The 10,012-nt window shown below is 48.4% G+C and overlaps 1 protein-coding gene across 3 annotated transcripts; it reads left to right on the top strand.

The window, feature by feature from the left end:
* The first annotated feature begins 3,531 nt into the window (after positions 1–3,531).
* Positions 3,532–7,855, top strand: LOC102949435 (putative ubiquitin-like protein FUBI-like protein ENSP00000310146). Of its 3 annotated transcripts, XM_007091884.3 has the most exons (4): positions 3,532–3,603; positions 3,883–3,965; positions 4,071–4,215; positions 4,618–7,855. In XM_007091884.3, the coding sequence occupies exons 2-4, from the start codon at positions 3,891–3,893 to the stop codon at positions 6,417–6,419; spliced, it is 2,022 nt and encodes a 673-aa protein (XP_007091946.1). In that variant the 5' UTR covers positions 3,532–3,603; positions 3,883–3,890; the 3' UTR covers positions 6,420–7,855. The 3 variants fall into 3 exon arrangements, with proteins under 3 accessions (XP_007091946.1, XP_042815204.1, XP_042815205.1); XM_042959270.1 differs by lacking the exon at positions 3,532–3,603 and having other exon boundaries at positions 3,643–3,965; XM_042959271.1 differs by lacking the exon at positions 3,532–3,603 and having other exon boundaries at positions 3,643–3,965; positions 4,572–4,776.
* Positions 7,856–10,012: the final 2,157 nt, after the last annotated feature.

The raw sequence follows: 10,012 nt of genomic DNA on the forward strand, positions 1-10,012 counted from the left end.
TCCCTGCATCACGCACCAGCCCAAAGGCCCTGGGAAGCCACTCCCGGTTGCTGTACTGGGCTGGAGAAAGGGAATCTGAAGGGACTAGGAGGCGGCTCCCACACGGGGGCGGGGCGGGGGCGGCAGGACTGTCCTTCATGCCCATCTCTGGGTCAGTTCTGCTCAGCCTAGCACGAGGCGGGGGCTCAGCGGCACTTACAGGAGTGAGATCGCAAGGACAAAGTGGCCTACGAAGGAGAGGTTTGAGGCTCACCCCCTCCCGGCACCATGCCCATTTCCAGAGCCTAAATTTGCCTCCTGCTTGAGTTGTGTCAGGATAGGAACCACACGGGGGCCATCAGCCATGCCATCCCTTGCTTGACTACTCCTGGTGGGTCTTCCCTCCTTGAAGGTCCTTGAAGGTACGTAGCTGTTCTGGCCCTGTCTTCCCTCCTCCACTGCTGGCAACCTCTGCAAACTCCCATGCCTCCCCCTTTCAGGGCAGGGACTGGTCCCAAGGATCCCAGCCACTGTGCTGCCTGCCTCACAGTGCCAGCACCTCTCCCCAGCTCTGAGGCCCTGCTTCTTCCACCACCTCGAGAGCTTGTCTGTAATGCAGGGAACACTGTCACGCAGGCTGCTTGGCCAAACGTCAGAAGCCCTTCTCTAGGAGCCAAGATGTAGCTGCCCTTGGTCAGCATGATCCTCCATCACCTGGCTGGTCTAGGTGATGGGCATCAAACCCGGTACCACCGGAGGGAAACTCTCCATGTCCGGAAGGAAGGAGGTCAGTCAATCCTAGCCGGGTGCCTCATCCCTCTATAGGACAGAGAGAGCAGTTCAGCCTTCTGGGCCCCCGCCCCCTTAGCCCTGAAAAGGCAAGAGACCAGAAGCCTGACCCATCTACCCACTGACTAGATGTCTCCCCTCATCTGGAGGTTGCTGTGGGTAGTGCTTTTACACAAGGTAGGTGATGTGTGTCAGGAAACACCTTACAGAGTAGGGCAGGTTGGGTGAGGTGGGGGGAGAGGGGGAGTTGCAAAGAATACGGATGATAAGCCAATTCTCCCTAGGCTTCATCTCCCCAAAGCTGAGCACCTGTTTTCTCAGCGTCTACAGACGGGCAGCACCAAATGGCCAAGCCACCTCCAGACTCCAGGTCAAGAGCCTCCCTTTTCCATAAGTTTACAGCCAGGACAAACTGTTCACCCTGACACCTCAGTGTCGGGCACAGGGCCTGGCACTTGTCTCCTGCTTGAGTTGTGCTCAGTAAGTGTCTGTGGAATGAAGGAAGAAATGAATGTATAAATGAAACCAAGGCCACAGCTGCTGTGGGGTTTTAGGTGACTCTCTGAGAACGATCTCTCCCTTCTTTAGGCCGGGAAGACTCAGATAAATTTCTGGAACAAAGGAACAGAGTTCTGAGTGATTTATGTGCACCTTCATTTTATCCTAACAGCCCTCTGAGGTCAGATGTAGTATCTCTATCCTGCTGAAACTGAGGTTGGGAGAGACTGACACCCACAGTGTGACAGGGCCAAAATTAAACCTAGATCCATCGACTCCCAAGCCTATGTTCTTGTGATGCCACATGTTCTTGAATTAGAAACCTCAGGTAGTGATGAGATAGGGATGCAAGGCCAAGAACACAGGCCTACTGGGGGAATCCAAGCACTTGGGTCTTCTCTGCGCTTCATTTTTTCCCATCTGGGAAAGCTCTGTAAGGCATCCAGTAGTGTTTGGAGACAGAGGGCTCTACCTCTGGCCACTACTGAGGACCTGAGTCAGATGTCAGCCCTGGGGAATTTCCCCACGGGTCCTGTCCACCAGGCAAACCCCAGATGAAGGCGGGCCGACCATGGGATGCGGGAGTGGGCTTTTCCACAGACACCAAGGGCCACGGTGCCAGCCACTCAAGATGAAACATTGTGCATGCTTTGGGGGCTTTGGGATACTTCTGGGGGTAGCAGGATCTCCAGAGACTAGCACTCAACCAGACTCCACCATGGTAGAGTGATTAGTCAGCTCCTGGGTCTGTGTCTGAAGCAAAGAAACAACCAACTTAGCGACTGGCTTCCAAGGATGGATAGAAGAAAGGAGAACATTCCAGGCAGGGAGCAAAGCAGAAGCCAAGGCCAGGAACCCAGACTAATGGGTTACAAGACTGGAAAAGGGCTGGCCTCTGATGTGTCTGCTTCTCCCATGTGTGAGGCTCAAGTGAGTTGTGTTTGAAGAATTACGAAAAAACGCTTGGATCGCAAGTCTAAACTCAACATGGTATATCTCTGTTTTTATTTATTAACAATAATGTTTTACTTATTCTGTGCCAGATACTGTTCCAAATGCTTTATAAATACATTGACTTACTCAATTCTCATAGGAGTAGGTTCTATTATCCCCATTCTCAGATGAGAAAGCTGAGGTACAGATTACGTGACTTGCCGATGGTCATAGAGATTGTAAGCCACAGAACTGCGATCTGAATTCAGTCTGGCTCCAAAGTCTGAACCATTATACCAGGCCAAGATAAAAGGTTTTCAACATTTAAAAGTCTTTCTGATACACGTTTTTCCTGGTTTTAGTTTTATGCAGGCATACCCAACACCATGCTAAGTGAGAGTTGTACCTATTTCCTGCAACCCTTCTAGAGAGTAATTATTGTTGCCCAGCTTCACAGAAGAGTTAGACCCTCAGGGTAAAACGTGAGCTGGGATTCAGGCCTAGGTTTTTGTTTTTGTTTTTGTTTTCCCCTACAATCTATGACATAACTATTCTGCCATAAGGAGCCTCGTGGAGTATTTCTTTCCAACACAATACCCCGGTGCTAGATTAGGTTTGAGGGTTACAACGGAAAGGGGCTGCCAAGGTGGGGGTGGGCTGAAGGCCCTCTGGGACCCACAGTTCCTGGGCGTCCCACTCAGTCTGCCTCCTGCCCCCAGTCTAAATGAAAAGAGGGAGCCGAACTAAACATGCTGCTCCTTGTAGTTGAGGCCATCAGGGACCATGGCCACACCCGAAGCCCCGTGGTCGTTCTGTCCCTCTACGCATTTTTTCGAAGATTTTATTTTTAAGTAATCTCTACACCCAACATGGGGCTCGAGTTGACAACCTCAAGATCAAGGGTCACTCGCTCCTCTGACTCAGCCAGCCAGGCGCCCCTGTCCTGCGCACTCTTTGCTACCTCCTCTCTTTCTCTGCACCCTCACCCTATCTGTGCTTAAAACAGATGTCCACCTCGAAGGAGAAAACCGAGGTTCTAGCGGGCTACTCGTTGCTCCGAGGTCCCGAGAAATGGCTGGACTTCCGTGTGAGTGTTGGGCTAAGCGGCTCCCATCACCTGCCGCATCCCACAAGCTGCAGAGCGCCCGCTTTCCAGCTCTGCCAAAAGAGCCTGAGGGCGGGGGCCGCCATCTTGGCGCCGCCTCCGAGAGCCTTTGCCCGCCCTGGGGGGGTGCCCGCGCGTGCGCGGACCGCGGGGGGCGTGGCGAAGGGCGCGGGGGCGAGGCCTGAGGAGGCGCGGGGCAGTGACGCAACGCGCCCCTAGTGGCGGGTGTCTTCGCGCCTTCGCTCTGTAGCCTCTGGATTCCGTTTCCACGGTTACGGCGGCGCGAGGCTCGGTCCCAGGTAAGATCCGGGTGGAACGGAAACGTGATACTTGAGGGACCGAAGGCAGCAAGGCTTAGGGGAACGGGGAAGCGGGACCTGGGCTCGGGGTCGGGGGAGGTCTAACCTTTCGCCCCTGTGCGTGCCCCCACCGCGGGCTCTGGTTAGCTCTGCCCGGCGATTCCCCAAGGATGCTGTCCCGCCCACTAGTGTTCTTCTGCCCCACGAACTGTCCTGGACCCCCACAACCCCTCTTCCCGAGTCTCCCAGCTGCTGACCTCACTCTTCTCTGTCGCCAAGTCACTGACATGCAGCTGTTTGTCCGTGCCCGGGAGCTGCACACTCTTGAAGTGACCGGCCTGGAGACAGTTGCCCAGATCAAGGTAAAGGTGATAGTGTATCCCTGAGCTTCCCTAACCCATGTGCCCTGTGCCTGGCTTCCTGTGACTTCCCCGGAGAACACTCTTGACCCTCCCTTTCTTCCCTAGGCTCATGTGGCCTTCCTGGAGGGCCTCACCACTGAAGACAAAGTCGTGCTTCTGGCAGGTTCTCCCCTGCAGGATGAAGCCACCCTGGGTCAGTGTGGGGTAGAAGCCCTGGCAACCCTGGAAGTGGTTGGCCGAATGCTAGGAGGTGAGTCGGGCTGCAAGAGGCCAAAAGGTACCATGGGGTTCTTTATGATCCTTACACTGACTCACTTGGTTTGCCTTTCGCAGTGTCTAGCATATTTTGCCTTAATTTACCGTGTCTAAAAGTCGGCCGATTTTGTGTTAAAATACAGTATCTGGCTTTGCTTCAGCGATTGGGTAGATCTGGTGGCAGGGGGGCCTGTGTTCCCACATGCTAACAATCTGCCCCGGCTGAGTCGTGGCCGTGCCCTTTGGAAGGCTTTACAGTTTGCTGCAGGTTCCATTCCTCCCTCCTCCACTCCTCGGAACCAATGTCAGTCACCATTTTATCTTCAGGCTTGTGGTGGTGTTTCTCTACAGTAAAGAAAAGTGAACTCTGTTTTTGTACCCGTTTCTCTGTCAAAAGTGGGAAAACGAAAGATGGATCGAGAGCATCGCATGTTTCAAGAAAAGTGGGAACGAGCGTATTTCTTTGTGGAAGTTAAGAATAGCCCTGTGTGTTTAATATGTAACCAGACTTTGTCTGTGTCAAAAGAATACAACTTAAGACGCCATTACGAGACAAACCATAGTAAGCACTTTGACCGGTATACGGAAGAGATGCGTGATGAGAAACTTAATGAACTAAAGAAAGGACTAAACTTTCTTCAGCATCTGTCATCAAATACAAATAAACTAAGTGATGCTGCCGTGAAATGCAGTTATGTCATAAGTGAGAAAATTGCCCGGGCATCAAAACCTTTTACAGATGGTGAGTTTATAAAAGACTGTCTCTTGAGTGCTGCGGAAATCCTGTGTCCAGAGCAGAAACCAGCATTTGCCAACATAAGTCTAACTGGAAACACTGTTGCTCAGCGAGTAAAAGATATGGCTGAGAACCTACAGGACAAGTTGCGAGAAAAAGTGAAATCATTTGTGACATTTTCTATTGCAGTTGATGAGAGCACATACATAAATAATACGAGCCAGTTGATTATATTTATCCGGGGTGTTGATGAGAATTTTGACATCACTGAAGAACTTTTGGACATGGTGCCCATGACAGACGCAGCATCTGAGGATGACCTATTTTTGTATGTTGAGAAAAGTCTTGAAAAGTTCAATGTTGACTGGTCAAAACTAGTAAGTGTAACCACAGATGGTGCTCCTGCGATGGTCTGTGATCACACTGGACTTGTTGCAAAACTTAAGTCCAAGGTCAAAATGTTTTTCAAGGATGCAGAGCTTAAATCTATCCACTGCATTATTCACCAGGAATTGTTCTGTACTAAAAAGTTAAAGCTAGAACATGTCATGGATGTAGTGATTAACACAGTAGACTGGATACGCACCCGTGGCTCCAACCACAGGCAGTTCAGGGCTTTGCTTGAGGAACTGAATGCCCAATACGGGAATCTCCTTTACTATACAAAGGTAAGGTGGCTTAGTCGTGGCATGGTGCTGAAGAGATTTTTTGAATTGATAAAAGAGATAGACTTGTTCATGTCTTCCAAGGGCAAACCCCTTCCCCAGCTCACCAGTGAAGACTGGATCAGAGACCTGGCCTTTTTAGTTGACATTACAAACCATCTGAACACTTTGAATATCTCCCTTCAGAGACGTTCACAAGTAGTGACACAAATGTATGATTCAGTTTGCTCTTTCCTCGCAAAATTGAGTCTCTGGGAAGCTCATTTGGCTGCAAATAATCTGGCTCACTTTCCTACACTGAAATCAGTTTCCAGAAACGAACGTGATGGCTTAATCTACATCCCCAAAATTGTGGAGTTAAAGATGGAATTCCAAAAAAGGTTCTTTGATTTCAAACATTATGAAAATGAACTCGTACTGTTTAGCTCACCTTTCTCAATTAACATCGATCGCGTTAATGAAGAATTACAAATGGAAGTTATCGAACTGCAGTGTAATACGGTATTAAAAACTAAATATGATGACATTGGAATACCAGAATTCTACAAATACCTCAGCAAGAGTTACCCCAAATATAGAAAACATTGTGCAAAAATTCTGTCCATGTTCGGAAGCACCTATGTCTGTGAACAGCTGTTTTCTGTTATGAAATTGAGTAAAACTAAGTTTCGCTCCCAATTAAAGGATACAGGATTACACTCAGTTCTCCACATTGCGACTCGAAATATGAGACCAGACATTGACATCTTGGTGCAGAAAAAAAGGTGTCAGGTTTCTGGTTCCAAATCAAAGGAATAACAGATTATGAACAAAAATTTTCATAATTAAAAGATTTCTATTTTTCAACACGTATTTTTTAATTTTGTCTTTGAAACACCCAGTATTATAAACTTTATATGTTACACACTTGCAGTGTGGTTCGATTGCAAAAAAAAAAAAAGTTTAGGTTGTTTGTTTTTCCCTTGGCATTTGATTTTTCATATACTTGGGCCTGTTACGCTTGTCTAACTTACTTGGCTACCCAACTTTAGTTTGAGACTTCGGCCTGATGGAGCTGGTTGCCATACTTCGTGTTTGTTTTCCTACTTGTCTCAAGCCAGGGAAAAACCGTCACTTGCTGCCTCGAGCAAAATGCCTGAGCTGTAGACTTCTTACGCATCTTTGAGCCAGGTTGTGCTATTTTTCAATTACTTGCTTCTCCGCTCCAAATTCATTCTTTGTTGTCTGCTCTCTAAAAATGGATCTGGGCCCTTTAAATATCTTTCCTCTGACAGCAGGCCTGATGTTAAGCTTTGTCAGTGGAGGGCACTGGAGACACGTTTCAAAAGGAAGGAGTTTTCCTTCCTGGTTTGCTCACTTGGCGGACTCCTACAGTGCAGCTGATGTCTCCAGCACCAGTGTCCTGCAGGGCCCGCAGTCAGCAGCATCCCCTGGCTTATCCCTACAGGCAGTTGTATGATGCAATCTTTCTGCTGAGACACTTCACCATGAACAGTCTTCCCCAGTACCCTAAAGGGGAGATTTCCAGCAAATTCTGCCAGTGTGGCACTGCAACAATTTCTCTGTGTTTCTTCTGTATCTATTCTGTATATCTGGATGTATCCAACATGGGCTGGATTTCAGCCCTCCAGTTGGGAGCCTCTTCCCTGGGCCTCTACTCAGCCCCTGAGATAGTTAGCAGCTGGCCCTTATCCCTGGTATTTCTTTAGAATTCTTACAAGACAATCCATAACTTTTATGTTAAATCGTGGTTTAAATTATCGTGTGGCTTCTTCCGATTGGACCCTGACTGGCACAGGCCCTATTTCTTAGCTCTCTTGGGATTCCCCCAAAATGAGCATGTTTGGATTCTGGCAACAAGGAAGACAAATGTGCATGTACTCAAGCCTTCGCCTTTCCCTGAGTCAGCATGTCACTAGATGGAGAGGAGATGTCTCCAGGCCCCGTAGCATTTAATCAATCATGCAGACTGTTTTTATGTTTATAATAATTGGTTGTAACTCATCACTGTTGTACTTCAACTATAACCTAACTTGACAGCAGAAGAAAATGATTGGGCCAATGCAACAAATATTCGTCAAGAACATACCATGTGCAAGATCCTACTCTGGGTGCAAGCTGGTTCTGTCGTTCGTTCATTCCATGATCTTGAGCTGGTCACCTTGTCCCCCGAGCTTTACCTTCTTCACCCATAAAATGAGGCTGTTGCCACACGTATCAGTTATCTGTTAACCACATTCAAGTTACTTCAAAGTGTAGTGGCTTAAAACAATAAATATTCATTATCTCACTGGTTTCTGTAGGTCAGGAATCTGGGAGTAGCTTAGCTGGGTGGTTTCTCTCTCTTTTTTTTAATGTTTATTTATTTATTTATTTATTTAGAGAGACAGCATAAGCAGGAGAGGGACAAAGAGAGAATCCCAAGCAGGCTCCATGCTGACAGCACAGAGCCTGATGTGGGGCTGGAACCCATGAACCATGAGATAATCATGACCTGAGCCGAAATCAAGAGTTGGACACTTAACCAACTGAGCCACCCAGACACCCCATCAGCTCAGTGTCTCTTAAAACGTTGTAGTCAAATTGTCAGCTGTACCTGCAGTCATCTGAAGGCTTTCCTGAGGCTAGAGGATCCCTATCTCTCATGACTTCTCCACGAAAGTCAGCTGCCATGTTGTGAAAAGGCCTACGGAGAGGCCCGTGTGGTTGCAGTCAGATGTCTGTGGTGGCTATAGTCAACCTGAAGGCTCACCTGGGCCACATGTTCATGATGGCTCATTCACAAGGCAGCCAGAGACCCCCGTGTAGCCTGGGGGCTCTCGGGGCTATAGATGACCTCTCCGGCACAGCGGTCTCAAGGTAGTTAACAACAGAATCTGACACAGCCCATGTCTCCCTCCTCTGACATTTCCTTTGCTTTCCTCTCACCACACTGGTGACTCTCAGCCTCCTTTATGGTTCTCGTTCACCTCCCAAATTCTAAACATTGAAGCTCCTCAGGGGTTCTTCTCCAATTATATTTCTTCTGTTGGTGCACATTCCCTGGGTCTCCTGGCTTTAAATTAGTATTAATATGCTCTTAACTCCCAAATTCTCACCTCCAGCCAGACCTCTCTTTCCTAAGTCCAAAACGGAGCTGCTGGTCTTTCCTCCAAATCTACACCTACTGCAGTTGGTAGCAATTCTGTCATTCGTGCAGCTCCGGCTAGAAAGCTTGGAACTATCCTTGGTTTTTGAAAATTGTCCACACTGGAAATTGTCCACTGGGTTTAGAGACTGGAATCCCTGGCGACCTTGGGGAGAGCCCTTTGGTGGCAACGTCAAATATGACAGTTCCAAAACCACTAGACCATTTATTCAATAGGCACTGACTGTGCCACAGCTGTTGGTGAGATTGTGTCGCTGGGATCGGGCAGGCGGGCAGGGTACTACGTAACCAGCAGCTAGCCTCCCACACCCCAGAAGGGAGCCCTGAAGGCCTCTGAGCAGTTACAATCAATAGCATAAGATTTAAGAACATAGCTCCTGGAGTCCTCAGAGCTTACTGATTTCTGTTTTATATACATTGGTATCAAGTAGGGTCTGATTTCTAGGATCAGAGCCACTAAAACAAGAAATTGCCATGGGATAGCAGGCCTCCTGTAGGTGGGCAGTTGACTGCCTCACCCAAAAGAGGGAAACAGAAAAATTATTAAAAAACAGAGTTCATGGAGCTCCTGGGTGGCCCAGTTGGTTAAGCATCCGACTTTGGTTCAGGTCATGATCTCACGGTCTGTGGATTCGAGCCCCGTATCACACTCTGTGCTGATAGCACAGAGACTGGAGCCTGCTTTGGATCAGTGTCTCCCTCTCTCTCTGCCCCTCCCTTGCTCATGCTCCGTCTCTCCACAACCCCCCCCCCAAAAAAAATTTTTTTAAAAAAGCAAACAGTTCAAAAAGGCACAATTGTAGTGACCATTAAGTGTAGGACAGACAACTGGTACATTTCACCAGTTGGCAATGAGGTCAAATGCAGAGAGGCCACAAACACCCATAGGGCTATCTGACCTGTCTCCTGACTTTATCACAGCCTCACTGTGTAACCTCCTGCAACTCTCTGGACTTGTCCTTAGTCTTTTAGTTTGTAAATTGTGAATACTAATCTCTGCCTTGCCTATTAGAAAAAAATATGAAAAATACATTGTATAAATACAGTTAAGATGTAGTATAGGAGCGCCTGGGTGGCTCAGTTGGTTAAATGTCAGACTCTCGATTTCAGCTCAGGTCATGATCTCACGGTTCATGAGATCAGGCCCCACATCAGGCTCCATGCTGACAGCGCAGATCCTGCTTGGGATTCTCTGTCTCCCTGTCCCTGTCTGTCTCCCCCATTTGCGCTCGCTCTCACTCTC

This window comes from Panthera tigris, chromosome D1 (genome assembly GCF_018350195.1).
Source record: "Panthera tigris isolate Pti1 chromosome D1, P.tigris_Pti1_mat1.1, whole genome shotgun sequence".
NCBI lineage: Eukaryota > Metazoa > Chordata > Mammalia > Carnivora > Felidae > Panthera > Panthera tigris.